The sequence below is a fragment of the Pogonomyrmex barbatus genome, unplaced genomic scaffold (assembly GCF_055798465.1).
Source record: "Pogonomyrmex barbatus isolate J1 unplaced genomic scaffold, ASM5579846v1 scaffold15, whole genome shotgun sequence".
Lineage (NCBI taxonomy): Eukaryota > Metazoa > Arthropoda > Insecta > Hymenoptera > Formicidae > Pogonomyrmex > Pogonomyrmex barbatus.
The window spans coordinates 5,645,102-5,665,441 of NW_028297111.1; the positions used below are offsets into that span (position 1 = coordinate 5,645,102).

The 20,340-nt window shown below is 29.3% G+C and overlaps 2 protein-coding genes and 1 pseudogene across 3 annotated transcripts in view; 2 read left to right on the forward strand and 1 right to left on the reverse strand.

The window, feature by feature from the left end:
• The window catches only part of LOC105429942 (uncharacterized), a 540,048-nt gene that overhangs the window by 67,666 nt on the left and 452,042 nt on the right, over positions 1 to 20,340 (forward strand). The gene's annotated exons all lie outside the window — the stretch shown is intronic.
• On the reverse strand, positions 766 to 2,142 carry LOC148937309 (uncharacterized). The gene is made up of 3 exons (XM_089073737.1): positions 1,719 to 2,142; positions 1,268 to 1,466; positions 766 to 1,195 (listed from the first exon to the last, which is right to left on the reverse strand). The coding sequence occupies exons 1-3, from the start codon at positions 1,734 to 1,736 to the stop codon at positions 1,053 to 1,055; spliced, it is 360 nt and encodes a 119-aa protein (XP_088929863.1). The 5' UTR covers positions 1,737 to 2,142; the 3' UTR covers positions 766 to 1,052.
• On the forward strand, positions 6,036 to 12,532 carry LOC148937310 (uncharacterized; annotated as a pseudogene).

Consider the following 20,340-nt stretch of genomic DNA (forward strand, 5'->3'; position numbering starts at 1 on the left):
TTGTTGAATAATACAGTCAACATAGGATAGTTAGATAAAAAATAGATAATTCTGTATAAAGTCATATAATGAGCAAAGAAGCTTGTTTATCAATCAGAAAAAAACTCTATATTAACAAAATATACATTGAAATCAATTTTTTTTAATAATTTTTTATGCTTGCAAAACGGTATGTTTCAAAGTATAATGCATGCCTGTCAGAAATAAATATGTTATATGTAAGGCATATTATGCAAATGTTTTTTACATTCAATATAATATAATATAATTGCTTTCTAGAATTAATTTAATACAATATATACACATATGCGCACACACTTATACAAATACGTAAATAAGCTTCCACATTCTTATATTTCTTTTAACTTCTTAATCAGCTGAATATTAATATGTAAATTTAATTTCTCTCTTACACTTCATTATTTAATTCATCATTAGATAGATTGTATGTGCTCGTATCATTTTTATTTTATATGTGTGCATCAAAGCACGAGAATAAAAAGAGATTGAAAAATAAATTAAGAATAGAGAAATTGCTCTTTCCAGATAGTTTAAGCATATAGAAACCAGAATTTAGTTAACTTATGAAATATATGTTATATATTGAACAAATGTCTTTAATGAAATTTAAAATAATGCATATTTTTTGCCGAGTGAGCGAAAATTCTTATTTTAATTTATATAAAATATCTTGGAATAAACGAGTTAAATATGACAATATAAATGAAAAAGTTTCTTTATTGATTTGTAATATATTATAGCTTTATGTGAGTATAAAAATATATATAAATTATCATTTTATTATATGAACTTTAATTTAGATTATATACATATTCATATGCATATTTGTATAACTAGTTTTATCTAACTGTAATGGGGAAAAAAATTAATTAATTAGGATTAATTGAAGGCAAAGGATAAGGTTAAGAAGAAAGAATATATTATATTTTATTATAACATATATTTTCATTTTTTACATAATAAATCATTTATTATATCATTTATATTATATAAAATATATATCATGTTTTCATTTCATGTTTTCTTTTATATTATCCTTTTTCTCTTCCTTTGCCTCTTCTTCTTCTCCCTCTTTGTTGTCCGAAGTGATATTCAGCGGAGGCCAACTGATATAAAAACTGCATAAAATTATGCTCTCTACGTCGCCTCCCCGCTCGTGATCCTTTTCGTCTTTCTGTAACATAAAATACAGTTTTTCTTAATTTAATTCTGATTAGAAAATAATTATTATTATCTTTGAAATTACCTTGAGGATTTGCAACGGGAATCGCGAGGACGGGTATTGTGACGGCGGATGCTGCGACGGCGGGTGTTGCGGCCGTGAGTGCTGCGGCCGCGGATGCTGCGGCGGCGAGCACTGCAGCCGCGGGCGCTGCGGCCGTGGATGCTGCAGCGGTGGGTGCTGCGGCGGCGGAAAACACCGCGTCCTCTGAGAAGTTAAATTCCTAAAATGAAAGTTAAAATATTTTAATTAAAAGGTTATTAATTAATTTAGGGTGTTTCTCTATTATATATAAGTAAGATAAGTAAGAATATATAAGTAAGATAAATAAGAATATATAAGTAAGATAAGACGAGTTTTTTAATTCATTGATTGATTAATCGCATAATGTTTGTGTATAATGCGATTTATTAATCGATGAAATAAAAAACTCATCTGTAATTCAAAAATATAAATATGATGATGGATTACTTACGTCTTCTTCGATTTCCATTTTAGAAAACAAATGAAAATCAAACAACGCTACTCATATTATCATGCAGGTAATGCTTGCCGCGTGGCGGAAATTGACAGCGATAGCCAATCGTTCTTTTGCTCTTATGGAAAGTGATATTGATTGGCTATTACAGAGACTTCTGCGGCGCTGCAAGCGTTGCCACGTTTTGTGTGTAGAAGCTATTAGTTCCGGTCTACAATGTATGATTTAAGATTTGAGAAACTGATCAATCATAGTCAATTGTTCTTTTCACATTCGATTGTAATTGGTCAATTTCTTATGGCTTAAAACTTAAATCATCTATTCTATTGTAGACAGGGACTTATGATTCCTATTATCACCATTTTTTATTGTGTATATAACATAAGTATTACGCCACAGGGAGTCGCTGATGCATGCGATCATATCGATTGTAATATCGAATGTATTAAAAAATTCATTGATATAGTTCAATGTCTTACAAGTATAAATATTACGCCACAGGGAATCGCTGATGCATGCGATCATATCGATTGTAATATCGAATATATTAAAAAATTTATTGGCATAGTTCAATGTCTTTAACGAATAAATATTAATGGGATTTGTTTATCGTAATATTTTAATATTCTTATATTAATAATTAGACAGTGAGACGGAAAGAAAGAGAGGGAAAGAGAGAGAGAGAGAGAGAGAGAGAGAGAGAGAGAGAGAGAGAGAGAGAGAGGAAGAGAAAGAGAGCCGAAGATTGCAAGATAAAAATTTTTTTATTTAAGAACATATAATAAATAAATTCAATTAATGTTTACATATTTTCATGAAAATCGTGAAAAAATACTAAAATTAGTTAATTAATTAAACAATTACAAAGACAGTTACGAAAAATCTGAAAATTGAAATGTTCATGTAATAAAATAGTAACATTGTTATATTTTTATACTCATCTAAAGCCATAATTTTAACTTTATCATTAATTGTTTCATTTGTACAGACATATTAGGTCCTTTTAGAATATCATTTGTCTCTTTTCAACATTGATAACTTTTATTTAAACCTGCAAGAGGAAGAAACATTATAATAGATAAATATCTTTTCTTCATAAAGAGAAATGAAAGAATTATTAAATTTATCAATCAATTATTACACGACTATAAAAATAATAAAAACAATTACAAAGAATCTAAAGCCAAGTTGAAACTTTTATGTAAAATGATGATGTTAATATTAACATTTCCACTTTCTATTCTTATGAACTTTATTCATTGTCATTCAATTAATGATTAATTAATTTTAGCATTTTTTATTTAAAAGTTACATGAAAGTTATCAATATCAAAAGAGATGTTATTTAAATAATACCCTAAAAGGATCTAGTATGTGTATAAGAAAACGATATTTAAATGAGACATAAACGATACTCTAAAAAGGGATATATATGTGCGAATGAAATCGTTTAAATTAAAAATGAAATTAAAATGTCTTAAAATGAGTACAAAATGTTACCATTTTATTATATAAACATTTCAATTTGATGTTTCTGGATCATATTTATACATATATATATATATATATATATATATATATATATATACATATATATACATATATACATATATATACATATTTATATAGTATAATATAAAATAACTAGCTTTATTTAACTGTGATTGGGAAAAAATGCTAAATGCTAAAATTAATTAATTATTAATTGAATGACAAAGAAATAAGTTCAGAAGAATAGGAAACCAAGTTGAAATGTTATTATTAATTATTAATATTAACATTACCATTTTATATAAATGTTTCAACTTGGCTTTCGATTCTTTGTAACTGTTTCTGTAGTTGTGTAATTAATTGATAAATTTTGTAATTCTTTTATAACGTTTCTTCTTCTTGCAGGTTTAAATAAAAGTTATTAAAAATAATAAGTTAATAAAAATTAGCAATATTTAAAAGAGATAATATCCTAAAAGGATGTAGTATGTATGTACAAGAAAACAATGTTTAAAAGAACCATAAATACTCTAAAATACTCTAAAAGGATTCGATATGTATGGGTGAATGAAATCTTCTAAATTAAGGATAACATTAAATAAAATATAGCTTTAAATGAGTATAAAAATATATGTAAATGTTCCCATTTTATTATATGAACATTTAAATTTGATCTAGGTTATCTAGATTTCTTCACCAGTTGGATAGAGCTAGTTGTTTTATGTTATATGAATATGTATTTGAATATGAATCTAAATGACATAAAGAAGTAATAAAAAGATGTTTGAAAGTAATAAAAAAATATTCTTAGATCATAAAAATCGTAAAAAAAATACTAAAATTAGTTAATTAATTGAAAAGAATTTGAAGTTGAATTGAAATCATGTAATAAAATGATATTTAAATAATACCCTAAAAGGATCTAGTATGTGTGTACAAGAAAACAATATTTATTTAAAAGAAACATAAATAATACTCTAAAAGAACCTGATATGTATGGGTGAAATCTTCTAAATTAAGAGGGGAATTAAAATATGACTTTAAAGTATAGAAATATTAATGTTACTATTTTTATTTATTATATGAATATTTCAATTTGATGTTATCTAGATTCATATTCATATACATATCTATATAATATAAAATAATTAGCTTTGTCTAATTGTGGTTTGGAAAAAAATCCTAAGATTAATTAACTATTAATTGAATGACAATGTTCAGAAGAATAGGAAGTTAAAATTTTAATATTAACATTATTATTTTGCATAAACATTTCAACTTCGTAAATTTCATTAAATTCGCACATATTAGGTCCTTTTAAGTTGATATCAGGTTAGAGATTGATCTTGCGATTAGATTAGAATTTAACCAATTAGGAAAAAGAAAACCAATCTCATGTTTAGTGAACTTTGTTCGGATTTTCTCATGTAATTGAATGACTACAAAGACAATTACAAAAAATCAGAAACCTAAGTTGAAACGTTTATGTAAAACTTGATAATATGTTAATATTAACATTCTAATATTCAGATATAAACATATTAATGTACTGTGAAATGTAATGTGAAATACATTTGAACTTGGTTTCTTATTCTTCTTAACTTTATTCTTTGCCATTCAATTAATTAATTAGCATTTTTTTCCACAATACTTAGATAAAGTTAGTTATTTAATATTTTGCGAATATGTATATGAGTATGAATCTAGATAACATAAGCCTGAAGTAATAAAATTTACATATTTTTCATAAAAAATATAAAATAAAAAAATTGAACAACTAGAAAGATAGTTACGAAGAATCTGAAGTCAAATTGAAATGTTCATGTAATAAAATGATAACATTTTCCTGAATATTTTTATACTCATCTAAAGCTATAATTTTATTAATCTCATAGTTAATTTAGAGTTACATTTATACATACATATTAGGTCTATTTATGGAATCATTTATGTTTCTTTTGATAATTTCTATATTAAACCTGCAAGAGGAAGACATATTGAAATAAATAAATATCTTTTTTTTTTCATATAATAATATTAATATTAATAATAATGTTAATTAACATTTCAACTTGGTTTCTTATTCTTCTTAACTTTATTCTTTGCCGTTCAATTAATTTTGTTTTATTAATATGTATATAAGTATGACTGTAGATAACAAGCCTGAAATAATAAAAAGATATTTTCAGATTCTTATCTGTTTACATATAAAAATCATAAAATAAAAAAATTACTTAATTAGTTGAACAACTACAAAGACAGTTACAAAGAATTTGAAGTTAAATTGATATTTTAATGTCATCATTAATTCAGAGTTTCATTTATACAGATATATTATAGGTTCTTTTAAAGTATCATTTGTGTTTCTTTTCAACATTGATAATTTTTATATAACTATTATTTAAACCTGCAAGAGGAAGAATTACAAGATTTCTGAAATCATTTAGAGATGAAAATTCTAATACTAAAATGTTGAGCTTACAATAATGCAACGGATCTGAACGCGCGAATAATGGACAACCTTGAACATTTTTAAATGTTTCCTGTTTGAAAACTATTGTAGGCTCAAAATTTTAATATTATTAGAATTTTCGTATGTAAATTAAAATTTTTGTATGTAAATGATTTCAGGAATTTGCAGTGGTGCGTTAGGCCTGGAACATATGTGTATATATGTTCTTATATGAAGAAATTTTTACTTTCATAGAGATTTTCTATTTTCACAGAGAGAGAGAGAGAGGGGGAGAGAGAGAGAGAGAGAGAGAGAGAGAGAGAGAGAGAGAGAGAGAGAGAGAGAGAGAGGAAGAAAGGAAGAGAGGTATGATTTACTTTGTAATACATTGCTTAATGAGTAATATATGGACATATGAACATATAATATATTTGTATTATTTATTTTATTTGCAAATAATAAGGCTCAATATACATGGTGTTCCATAACTACTGACTGAAATATGTTCCATAACTACCGACTGAAATTTATGACTTATTCGTGAAAAATGAGACGAAAATTCTAATACGAAAATGTCGAAGCTATAACAGCTTTAAATTATTAGCGATAAAATAATTAAAACCGATAATCAGAGAGCGACATGATGATATAACAAGTGATAAAGGTATCATAAGGGTCGTTTTAACAACGAGAATTGTTAACACGTAAAAATATTGATATGATATACAATTATAGTTTTATTGAGAAATTATTTCTGCTTCTATAAAGAATATTTATACATTTGTACATTACATACGCATAATTAATATAGAAACATCACAAAATATCAATATCAATTCTATGACGAAATATTACATGTCTTAGATGTCAATATATATATTAATTCATATATCAATTATTAAGAAAAAGCAGTTGCACTTTTCGGCTTGATTTTGAAGGTAACACTTACTGTTCCATCACTACGGCTGGAGACTCGAGCCATCGATTGCTTTGCATCAAGGACATCTTGTATAGGTCATATCTTTTGTCAAATTATTATAAAACAGTTTTTATATATTAAATAATTTTTATTTTTACACATTAAATTTTCTTTTTAATATATGTGTTATATTTTATAAATTAATAATAGTACTTATTATGTTAGAAGTCTCTATTGTTAAAACTATTATTATAAATATTATTTTATATATAACACATATAATACATTGAAAAGAAAATTTTATGCTTTTTGGAAATAAAAATTATGTAAAATTATGTAAAAATTATATGTAATAAGAAAACTGCTTTAATGATAATTAGCGGAAGATATAATTCGGACACATTTTTTTTATGAAACATTTCTGAGAGCGATTGGCGACTCGGTCGTTGAGCCTCGATTGGTAGTAGGAGTTCAGTAGACGTCGCCTTTGTAATCGGGCCGAAAAGGACATAGTTGTAGAATTAGTATTCTAAGCACTCAGAGAAAAGTTTAATTTATATATATTTTTTTTTCAGGTCTCCTGAGATATATATATATATATATATATATATATATATATATATACATATATATAGTTTTTTAGTATATATACAGTTTTTTAGCTATAATATACAAAACAGCTGCAATACATATAAATCAGCTGTTTGGCACTGTATAACGGCTGCCATAAGCGCTAAAAAACATCCATTGTTTGGCGCTGTATAATGGCTGCCATAAGCGCTTAAAAATATCAGCTGTTTGGCGCTGTATAACGGTTGCCATAAGTACTGAAAAATATCAGCTGTTATTAACGCTTTAATTGTTTACACATAGTATAAAAAAATTAATTTAGATAAAAATGTCTGTACAGACAAAGAAATTTATAACTTTAAAGCCTACAGAGAAAAACATAATTGTCCAGGGTAGATGGTTGACAGACATGCCATATGGAACATTTTCAAAATCTTTTACGAAATTGTTCACAATATGCACCTGTTGAAACATGGAAACAGTTTAGTTACTTGATACTATATCATCCATACCGATGGATATTACACAGTTCATCAAGTTCATCAGATGGACATTGGTATGTAGCTATTACGATAAGAAAAAAAAAAAATATATATATATATATATATATATATATATATATGATTCCTTAAATAATAAAAGATTGTACGAACATCATAAACAATTTTTGAAAAGATTGTTTCCAACACATGATTTCGTCAAAAATCTCGTCAAATTTCCTGTGCAATATCAACCGAATGGTAGTGATTGCGATGTTTTCACAATAGCTTTTGCGACTTCATTATTATTTAATATTAAACTTGACAAAGTGAAGTATGAACATAAGTTAATGCGTTCGCATTTAATATAAATTCTTGAATGTAATTGAGCATTTTCCTCAAGACTCGCGATATAGTGTTCAAAAAGTACTTCCATTAGTAGTAATACAAGCGAGAGAAGTTGAAGCAATTCGAATACGAACAATACGTCAATATGAAACAGAAAAAAAATACGTCAACATGAACAATAAAAAGCGACTCAATTAAAAAAATGTCGCGAGATTTATACTACTAAATAAGAATTAAATAAAATACAGTTAATGCTTCAAAGTACAACAAACGAAATACAATTATCGCAAAGTTTCTAAAGAAATACAATTAACACAAAAAATTAATAATATTCAAACCGAACAAAATAAAAATGAGCATTCTCAAAATAAAGATCAACATTTATATTCAGAAGTTTTACAATTAATGCAAAGTGCTTCAAACAATGTTATGGAAGTATCAGTTAATAATATTCAGGAAAGAAATATAATTAAATGTTCTCAAAATAAGAAAAATCAAAATAAAGAAAATTTAAAAAATAATTTTACCAGAAAACGTCATCAATACGAACAGGATCTGGATAATCATGTTGTAAAGCATCATCGATACCAATAGGATTTAGAAAATAATCGTGCTATAAAACGTCGTCGATACGAGCAGAACTTAGAAAATAATCGTATTAAACAAATACATTGATACAAAAGAGATTTAAAAAATAATCGTGCTAAACAAGTGCTTCGATACAAAAGAGATTTAGAAAATAATTGCGCAAAAAAGCGAATACGTTATTTAAAAAATTTTCAGCATGAACGAAATAGACAAAAAGAAATAAATTATGAAAAAATGGTCGATGCAATTCGAAGATCATCCGATCGGAGAAGTAATACATTACTTTTGGCGACGAGAATATCAAAGTAGAGGTATTCAACATTTTCATTTGTTACTTTGGATTAAAAATACACCAATTATTGGTGAATCTTCTCCAGAAGAAGTGTCTACATTTATTTTACAACATATAACTTGTAAATTGCCGGATAAAAATATTTCACCATTATTATATAGATGAGTTAATACATATCAACAACACAAACATAACGATTATTGTCTTCGTTCTAAGAAGGTAGGACGTAAAATTGTTCGTATATGTCGTTTCGATTTTCCACGTCCTGTTACGGAAACATTTGTTATGAGAGATGTCAAGTTCAATAGCAGAAAGGAAACAATTAAAATATAAAAGTAGTCTTTATGACCTTCTTCGAACCGATACCGAAATTGGTATAAATGATTATAATTCCATCCTTCTTATTGCGGGAAGGAAACATGAATATACAATTTATAGGTGAAAAATCATCTTTACTTGCTTATTATGTTACTAAGTATTTGAATAAGACAGGAAAATGAATTATCTGATTCTGTCCTTGATAGTAAAAATAATAAGAACAAATCGCTGGCGAACTATCTTTGGAATATTGCTTTGCGCTTTATGAATAATAAGGAATGTGGAGCTCTTGAAGCTGCTGATACATTGCTGAGTATTCTATTATATGGGACTGATCCAAATATGATTGTTAGATGGTTAGATGTTAATCAGATACGATATAGGAAAGTTAAACGCTATAAGGAAATTAAAATTCTTGATAAAAATTCTACAGACATATTTTATCCATCTTTAATAGATAATCATTATCCAGAGAGACCAGAAGAATTAGAATCGATGTCATTATATGAATTTGCACAGTGGTTTGACATTACGAAAATAAAACCACAAAGTAAAAAAATTGAGTTCTTTAAGATGACTAATGATTGTTATCTTAAACGACGACAGCATGAATATTTTATCAATCACTATAGATATGATGTTAAAACGCGGCCAGAAAATTATTTCTTCTCATTACTTCTTGTTTAAACCGGCGGAAAATAGAAAAACTTAAAAATGGATATGATACTTATGCGGAATCATTTCACAATGTAAAATTACATCTTGTGAATGCATTGCAGTATCACGAAAAGTTAGAGGAATTGCAAGAAGCATTTGAAACTGCAAAATAATTACTTCAAGAACATTTAGATAATTTAGCAAAACAAAATTTATTTCAAGATGATCCTGATAACCCAATAAGTGTGCAAAATGTTGAAGCTGGTGAAGCGATGCAGGATTTTAAAGATCTTGGGAACAAACAGGAAATAGATATATCTGAAATGATTTCTAAACTGAATGTAGATCAAAGAAGGATATTTGATAGAATCATTAATACCATTACCGTCAGATAAATTACTACGATTATATGTTAGTGGAGAAGGAGGTAAAGCAAGAGTTTCCTGATTAAAACAATTAGTGCTGGATAAAACAAAATCTTAACAAAGATACTGCCATAACAGCACCCACTAGTATAGCAGCATTTAATATAGATGGTTTGACAGTTCACAGATTACTCCAGTTACCTGTTGAACATGGTCATACTCCTAAATATAAACAATTATCTGACCACGTTTTGAAAATTATACGAGCCGATCTCAAAGATGTTATTCTTATAATAATTGATGAAGTATCAATGATATCAAATTTGATTTTAATATATATACATTTACGACTATCCGAAATATTCGATACTACTGACTGTTGGTGGTAATGATGGTTGGTTTGGTCAAAAGCATATCCTTTTATTTGGAGATTTGCTTCAATTACTTCCCGTACATGAAGATCCTGCTTTTATACATTTATCAGAGGAAAAATTCGTAAATATCTTGGTTCTTTAAGTGCTACTAATCTATGGACAACTTTATTTGACTATAACGAATTGACGATCAATATGCGCCAACAAGGAGACAGATCTTATCGTGAATTACTCTCGAGAATTCGTGTTGGTTTATTAATCAAATATGATTGTGAGATTCTCGAAAAAAGAAAAATATCTTTTAAGAGTGAATCTTTCAAAGAAAGAGTAAATAAATTATGTGATTTTATTAATAATTTACCATCTGATACCGTTTGTTTATTACCTACTTGTCATATGTGTGATGTTCTTAATACTGCAATGTTAAATCGTATTGCTTCAAAAGAAATATTATTAATAGCTGAAGATACAATTGATTGTATTTCATATACGAAAAAAAGGGTAATAAAGATATTGACAGGTAACGATGATGATAATACTAGAACAGCTGGACTTTTAAAACAAATTATAATTAAAATTGGAGCGAAAGTTATGATAAGACGCAATATTGATACTAGTTTGGATCTTGTAAATGGTACAATAGTTACAGTCATTTCAGTTGTACAGGATACAATTACTGACTATATAAAGATAAGACTAAGAAAAGATGAAACTTCTTTTACCGTCTGGTTTGGAGTATTTTGTTGAATGAGTGTTAAGTTTTAAGTGATGGATAGAGCATATGTTATTAGAAAACAATTTCCATTATCCTTGAGTTATGGTATCACTATTCATAAAAGTCAGGGATTAAGTTTGCAAAACGCTATTATGGATATAGGTAACTTCATATTTAATTGTGGTTTATGTTGCTTTATCTTGGGTAACGTCTCTGGATGGATTGCATTTAATTAATTTTGACCCTTCATCCATATTTGCTAGTGAAGAAGCTATTATAGAATATAATCGGTTAACACAAATAACGGTTAAAACGAATACATAATTCAGAATCAGAAATGATTATTGTTTCGAAGGAGCGTTATCGTAAAGTTAAAGATGTTCCATGGATATTATTGAAAACAATTACTTCTGTTCAAGAGTAAGATCAAAAGGCTCTCTCAAAAGATACCAAATGGATTATGTATGGTTTTCAAAATATAGACAAGGTTTCATGTTATGCAAATGCAATATTACAATGTTTATTGCATTAAGTTATCAGAAAACAGTTGTTAAATTACGATAAACTGGATGTATTAAATTTACTTGCACATCGATATGGAAACAATTTGGATACCTATGAAATACGGAAATCTTTAGGAGAGAATTTTTCGGTTGCTATAAAACGAGACGCACTTGAATTTCTTACAGCTCTCTGTACAAAATATGATTATATACAAAATCTAGTAAATCATCAAGTTATTGCAACTTGTCGATGCAATTCATGTAGTGATACAAAAGTTACTATTAAAAATAACACTCTTCTTTCCATTTCTGTTAGCAATATGAAAAAGAAAAGTTTTGATCTTAATGATCTACTAAAAACTACATTTATCACACTGGCGTTAATCGTTTGAACTATCAAACCATGTGAACGTTGTGAAAGAAATGAAACATGTTATTTAAAAATGAATTGGTTTTAACGAAAGACATACTTATTATACACTTAATATTATTTTCTTTACAGGATGGTAAATTAGTAAAAATACCACACAAATTTAGCTTGCGTGATGTATCGACAACTAAAATACTAATAGCTGGACAAGCATATAAAGTAATAAATGCTATTTTTCATCACGGAATTTGTATCTAAAAAGGGTCATTATACGATGTACAGACAGTGTAGAGAAGGAACATCTAGCACTTGGTTTGAAATTGATGATGCGCAAATTATAAAAAAGCAATGGCCTAAAAGTGCTAAAGATATTTATATATTATTTCTATATTTTCTATATATATTATTTCTATATATATTATTTCTATAAAAAATGGTTACTAAACATGTATATAGCAACGTGTATTAAGCAAAATATCATAGTTATATTTAACAAAAATATTGTTTATATAAAGAAAATGTCAATTATATTATATAAAAAGTATCAAGCATAGGCGCACTTCTTAAACACGAAAAGATGCTTAACAAAATGCGATGTCGTTAAAAAAATTATCTTTTTAAAAAAAGGTAAAAAAAAGGGTGTCAAGTATAGGGACGCGTTTGTAAGAAAAAGGATACTGTTGTACCAAGTTAAAAAATAGAATCTGACAATATTTTTTAGTTTAAAGAAATAGAACAAGAATAGAAAGTGATCGTATCTCCAAGTAAAACCAAGTTAAAAAATAGAATGTGACAATATTTTTTACATTGCTAACTCAACTCAAATGATATCATTTGTATAAAAGATTTGATATCAATAAGTGGCGTCAAGTTATAAAAAATGACCTTTTTAAAAAAAAAGATAAAAAAAAGATGTCAAGTGTAGGAATGTACTTGAAAAAAAAGAAGAAACTGTGTAGCAAATTAAAAAATCGAGTCTAACCGACAATATATTTTATCTTTTATTTTAAGCAAATACAGCCTAAGGTACATATCTCTGTAGCTGAAATTCTTTATCTTCATCTTCATTGAAAAATTTCTTTACTCTAACCAATGTGGAAGTAGTTTTAATTCTTTAAAAAAAATTATGTTACGAAATTTCCATACCTAACTTAATTCTAGTTGTGATTAAACTAAAAAATAAAATCTAAGTATTAATATCTTTGTATTTTCATTGAAGTTTTCCTATTCTAACCCAAGTGATATTAGCTTTAATTAAAAAACAAAAAAATTTGTTTTTACATTGCCAACTTAACTCAAATGATATCATTTGTATAAAAAATTTGATATCAATAACTGGCGCCAAGTTATAATCCTATAAAAATTGCGTTATTCTACTAAAGTGATATGTACTCAAGTGATATGTATTATTTATTAATTTAAAAAATAAATTGACAGAATCTTTTATTTTAAGAAAATAAAACCTAAGTGATACATACATATCTTTGTATCTTTATTGAAGAATTTCTTTCCTCTAACCCATGGTAGCACTTTTAATTTTAAAAAAATCATTGAAGTCTTCTTATTCTAACCCAAGTGGTATTTTAATTAAAAAAAAAAAATTGTTTCCGCATTGCCAACTCAACTCAAATGATATCATTTGTATAAAAGTTTTGATATCAATAACTGGCGCCAAGTTATAATCTTACTATAAAAATTGCATTAAAGAAAATCAAATCTAAGTTGTACGTATCTTCATTATTAAAGAATCTTCTTACTTTAATTCATGTGGTAGTAGTTTTAATTTTTTATTTGAATTTTCAATGAAGAGTTTTCCTATTATGACCCAAGTGATACTAGCTTTATATTCTTTAAAAAGAAAACTTTGTTTCCACCTTGCCAATTCAACTCAAATGATTGTAATAATGTATAAAATTTGTATAAAAGATTTGATTAATGATTAGCGCCAAGTTATAATCCTATAAACATTGAGCTAAAAGTCCACCTTATATTTTAAATTATATATTTCATTTGTATAAAAAATTTAATATTTTTATACAAATTATTTTTAAAAAATAAAATTCAAGTGGTAGTATCATTATTTAAAAATAATAAAAACCAAATATGTACATCTTTTTACCCATTCAAGACTCTTTCTTTTCAAACCCAAATGGTAATTGTAATTATTTAGCTTTAAAATATTATTATATCACAAAATTGTTTTACTCAAACTAAGTTTTTATCACAAAAAATTAAAGTAACGGTACAAAATAAATGATAAAATTTTAGTTAAATAAAAAAAATTTTTATGTAAAAACACTTGGCGCTGTTCAGACCTCTAAACATATAATTAAAAAGAACACGAATATATATATATATATATATATATATATATATATATATCAAACTTCTATTAAATGAAAAAAATTAGGAATGTCACAAGAGTAAATTGTAAAACTAATTAGATTTAAATGTAGGATTAATTTTACATTTATGAAGCGTGCATTATAAACGCGATTATGCGGAGTAGGTTTAAGATTTAATATAAGTTTAATTTAAGTTTCACTGTATAATTCATTATATCATTCATTGTACAAATATATATATATATATTTGTAATATATATTTATATAAATATAATATTGTAATTATCATACATATGGAACAATAAGTCTTTATAACATTCAAATAATTTCATCATTAGTTATACATTTTTAATTATTATTTTTTTTATTCGGTCGAGCAGCGCCAAGTGTTTTTACATAAAAATTTTTTTTATTTAACTAAAATTTTATCATTTATTTTGTACCGTTACTTTAATTCTTTATGATAAAAACTTAGTGAGTAAAACAATTTTGTGATATAATAATTTTAAAGCTAAATAATTATTACCACTTGGGTTAGAAAAGAAAGAATCTTGAATGGGTAGAAAGATATACATATTTGGTTTTTATTATTTTTAAATAATGATACTACCACTTGAATTTTATTTTTTAAAAATAATGGTATATTAAATTTTTTATACAAATGAAATATATAATTTAAAATATATAAGGTGGACTTTTAGCTCAATGTTTATAGGATTATAACTTGGCGCTAATTATTAATATCAAATCTTTTATACAAATCTTATACAAATTTTATACATTATTACTCATTAATCATTTGAGTTGAATTGGTAAGGTGGAAACAAAGTTTTCTTTTTAAAGAATTAAAAGCTAGTATCATTTGGGTCATAATAGGAAAACTCTTCATTGAAAATTCAAATAAAGAATTAAACCTACTACCACATGAATTAAAGTAAGAAGATTCTTTAATAATGAAGATACGTACAACTTAGCTTTGATTTTCTTTAACGCAATTTTTATAGTAAGATTATAACTTGGCGCCAGTTATTGATATCAAAACTTTTATACTTTTATAAATGATATCATTTGAGTTGAGTTGGCAATGCGGAAACAATTTTTTTTTTTTAATTAAAATACCACTTGGGTTAGAATAGGAAGACTTCAATGATTTTTTTTAAATTAAAAGTGCTACCACATGGGTTAGAGTAAAGAGATTCTTCAATAAAGATATGTATCACTTAGGTTTTATTTTCTTAAAATAAAAGATTCTGTCAGTTTATTTTTTAAATTAATAAATAATACACATCACTTGAGTAGATATCACTTTAATAGAATAACGCAATTTTTATAGGATTATAACTTGGCGCCAGTTATTGATATCAAATTTTTTATACAAATGATATCATTTGAGTTAAGTTGGCAATGTAAAAACAAATTTTTTTGTTTTTTAGTTAAAGCTAATATCACTTGGGTTAGAATAGGAAGACTTCAATGAAAATACAAAGATATTAGCACTTAGATTTTATTTTTTAGTTTAATCACAACTAGAATTGAGTTAGGTATGGAAATTTCGTAACATAATTTTTTTTAAAGAATTAAAGAATTAAAACTTTTAAAGAATTAAAACTACTACCACATTGATTAGAGTAAAGAAATTTTTCAATGAAGCTACAGAGATATGTATCTTAGGCTGTATTTCCTTAAAGTAAAAGATAAAATATATTGTCGATTAGATCTTGTACATCGACGCCGCGTATTTTTATGCATAAAATAGCGCCACATTCGCTCCTTCAACGTTCTATTGAAGCGTTCAACGGCTTTGATGTCTGGATTGCGAGCTACACAATAACGTCTCTTTCTTTCAAAAAATCTTGCAATGGTTGCGCGATAAATTTTTTACCCTTGTCGGTTTGTAAATACATGGGCACTCATTCTTCTCGAGAAAATATTTTGAAAGCCCCTTGTCACGTAATTATTCGTTTTATCCCACAACGGTTTCACCGAGACGAATTTACTAAGTACGTCGATAATCACGAGCAGATAAGAAAATCCATCGTTATAACTCTTGAGACTATGGAGTTCGATCACGATTTCTTCTTCGTCCCAAGTAATTCTCGCGGGTATTGCTTTATCAATAAAATGTTTCAAAAATAAACGCGCCTTGGCACGAAAACTATTCGGCATATTTTCTAATATTTTTTCGACGCTTTGCTGTTCGTGCCTACGCAAAGAGTCGGCCTGTAGTGTATTACTTATATACTCGTCAAGATGAGGAAGTTTGCTCGGTGTTTGTGATTCGCGCGCCGGTTCCGGCACGTCTCCCTTCCGCGCATCTGAATTGTTCTTATCGGCATTATGCATTGAATCTTCCTTTTGCGTTTTATCAAAATGAAAATATCGCCGAAGTACAATACTTCCTTATACAATTTCTATTTCTCACATCGCGCAGAGTGAATTAAAAATCCTGCTCATATCTGAATCGAGTCGCGATAAAGTCGTTCCGATTGTTTGTACTGTTACGTCCGTGGTTCTTGAGGAAAGATAATACCTCTCGTCAGGAGGAGGAGAACTCGGGTGGACGCACGGAACCTTTTCTGTTCTCACGGAACGACGTCGTGAGGTCGATCCGCGAATCGAACGCGCGTTAAGGGGGCAGGAATCGGGTCAGCGTCGGTGACGTTATTACCTTTACCCGCGCCCGCGCTATCGGTGGTCCGTTTTTTGGTCAGAGAACCGAATCTCTTTTACCAGGGATGAACCTCGTGCGATCCTCAGGGAGCCGTGAATGACTCGAGGTCAAGTTTTAGGGTAAAGAAATTGAGAATTCGGGAATTCGGGTTAACTAATTTAATAATAATAATAAAAAATGAATTACAATGTTATTCGGAAATTTCTCTGTGTACATTAAAGGGTTGAGATACTGGTTACAAAAAGGAAAAAAACAAATTTTATATATAAATTTTGAATAATAGTTAATAACAACAAACAAAAGAAAATCTGGATTTTATATACCCAATTGTTCCAATTGGGGTAAAAAATTGGTGATCGCGAGCATGTTGATGGGATCAGGTTGCAGGTGTGGCGGGGGATCAGGGTGAGCGCTGCGGAAAGCCTTGATTGGGACGAGGTAGGGAAGAGGATCACGGGAAATATACATGGGGATGGTATCAGTAATTTGGTGTTTTGAGATCTGATCCCAAAACTGGCTGTCAGGTTTGAACCTTCTTTTAATGAAGAAGGTGCCAGAAGGTGGATGGGTGGGAGAGCGGGGAAATTGGCGAATGAGATTGAAGAACTTCTCCACGTCGAAGTTCTCTGGAGTACATTGTTTTTCAAAATCTGCCGCGGAGCGGAGGGCGATGACGTACTGTTGCAAGGTGATATTAGCTCGGTTCTACGCCTATCAATTGCTCCGCGAGTTCTTCGGCGTGGCCGGTTTCGCGACGAATCCGCTTATTAGACTTCTCCCGACGGTGTCGTAATGCCCGTTTCGTTTATTCGGGATGGCGTTTGTTTGGTTCACTATGTAAAAGAGAGTCAGATGAAAGAGAAATTGAGGAATCGTGATAAGGCAGCCGAATGATGATTCACCGAATCAATCAGCGGCTTGCCAGGTTGAAATGTTGTGGAATCGGGGGAGGCAGCTTCACCGAGTTAATCGGCGGCTTGCCAAGTCGGAGTGTGAAGAAATCGGAGAAGGTAGCTTCATCGAGTTAATCGGCGGCTTGCCAATTTGGAATGTTGGAGTGTTTTAATGAGACAAATATATAGAGGTCGCGAATCAAACTGCCAGTCTACCGCGGGAAAAAGTGATAAAGATGGACTTACTTTTATTGTAGCGGTCGCTGGTGATGGTCGAGAAGTGTAATGGCTAGATTGGATCGTGGGTCGAATCACACGAAAAATGTAAGAACAGCGCACAGATTCTAACTGATAAAAAAGACTTGTCGACAATTTCGGATGGTCCCGTCCGTGAAGACGTGGAGCGATGAGAAACGGGAAGAGAGCGATCCGCTCCAAGTCGCGGTTTTTTAAAGGGTTCCGAAGGGGTGGGAATATCTGAGGGCGTGATAGATTTCCGCGTTAGCTTGTCGAATGATGGTTTAGGAAAATTGTGAGTATAGAGGAAGGAGGGGAGCGGTGTTCTGTGAATTGTGGTTGTTTTTATATTTCCAGATTTCCTAGCGAATGGTGGAATTAGTTAGTAAAAATTTTCCCGCCATTCCACACCCTCAATCATTCATTGGAGTGGCCGCCAACGGCCGCTAATCATTTCTTCTTTGGCGTTTCCCTTAGTTTCTCCACCAATTTGAGGAGTGTCACCCTCGAACGATTCGACGCGTTTCTTATCCGTTAGGAATTTGCTTTTGTTTAATATTAATTTAATATTAATTTTGTTTAATATTAATTTTTTATTGGTAGGTCATAAACTTATCGGTGCCGACAAACTATTTATCCCAAGAATTTTTTTTGATAGTGAAACATATCTCGAGAGGAATTTTTGTTTATTTATTTAGGGTTTCCTTAGATCGTTCGAAGCGCTTCGTTTACAGATTAGCAGCTGTTGTTTTTTTTTCGAAAGAGAAGAATTCGTGAAGTCTCCCGGACGTAAACAGTACAGAATTTAAATTTTCTCCATGTATCATCTCCGAATTCTGTCGTACGGAGTTTTCCGTCGTGCCTATTACCGAATGCTGATGTTGTTGGAAGCGATGCTGCATTTTTTCGAGATTATTCATAGAAATCAAGATCATCTTCTTTGCCCTTTTCATAACTCGACGCTTTTCTTTCCGACTATTCACCGATAATTTTTGAAAATAGGAAGGATAGTATAGGCCCGATAAGATACGGTAAAAATCCGCATTGCTGTAGTAATAGCTTTTTCTTACTTTTCCGCGTTTTCTCGCTATGTGACGCAAAGTTGTTTTATATTTGTGTTACGTCGTGACGATTCTGCACGATTCTTCTCTTTCGGCTATCAGTTATTAGAATTTAATTAAGCGAATAAACGAGTGACACATGTTCTGTTGAGGAACGCTGTTACATCGCAATGATTACGCAACTGATTTCTTCTGGGGATCGGTTACTGGAATTCGGCTAAGCGGATAATCCCTATTATCCTAATCACGGAAGAATAATAAGTGTACAGATGTTTTCCTCAACGAAATCACATATATATATAGCGCTCTTAAAGATACGAGAGCATTTGTTCCTTTCATTCAGTTCGATCTGGTTCTTTTTTTTCACTCGACTTATACATTTAGTATCAACGCATAGCCTAATTGAACAGTGAGCAAGTCTTCCTGGTGACATCGCTTCCACTACCATCGCCCCTTCGGTTTCCAAGTTCCTGTCAACTAAGTAACAGTAAGTTTAATTTACATAATTCTCGAATAACAATTTTTCGGGTCTCTTCTCCTTATATTCTCTTATTTCTCCTCCACGTCCTTTTGATCTGCTTTTCCTCTTTACATTTCTCTTCCTTTCTTTCCTTCTTACTTTTACTAACCGTTGTGGATCTCGAGGGTTACCGAATTTCGAGGAAGGCCCTGGAAGGTTCATGATAGCCGAATAATCGGTAAATCTTTCTTTCTTTCTACTTTTACTAACCGCTGTGGACCTCGAGAATTTCCGAATTTCGAGGAAGGCCATGGAAAGTTCATGGTAGCCGAATAATCGCTAAACTTTTTTCTCTTAATACTCCTCTCTTCTCTCCTTACTGACTCACTTGTTTTCCTAGTGAAACAAGGCACTGACTTCGAAACCGCCACGATCTAAACGTTAGAGAAATCGGCGAAATAGATGGGCTCGACGAGTGGCCATTAACATCACGAGGGAATCGAGCCAGAATT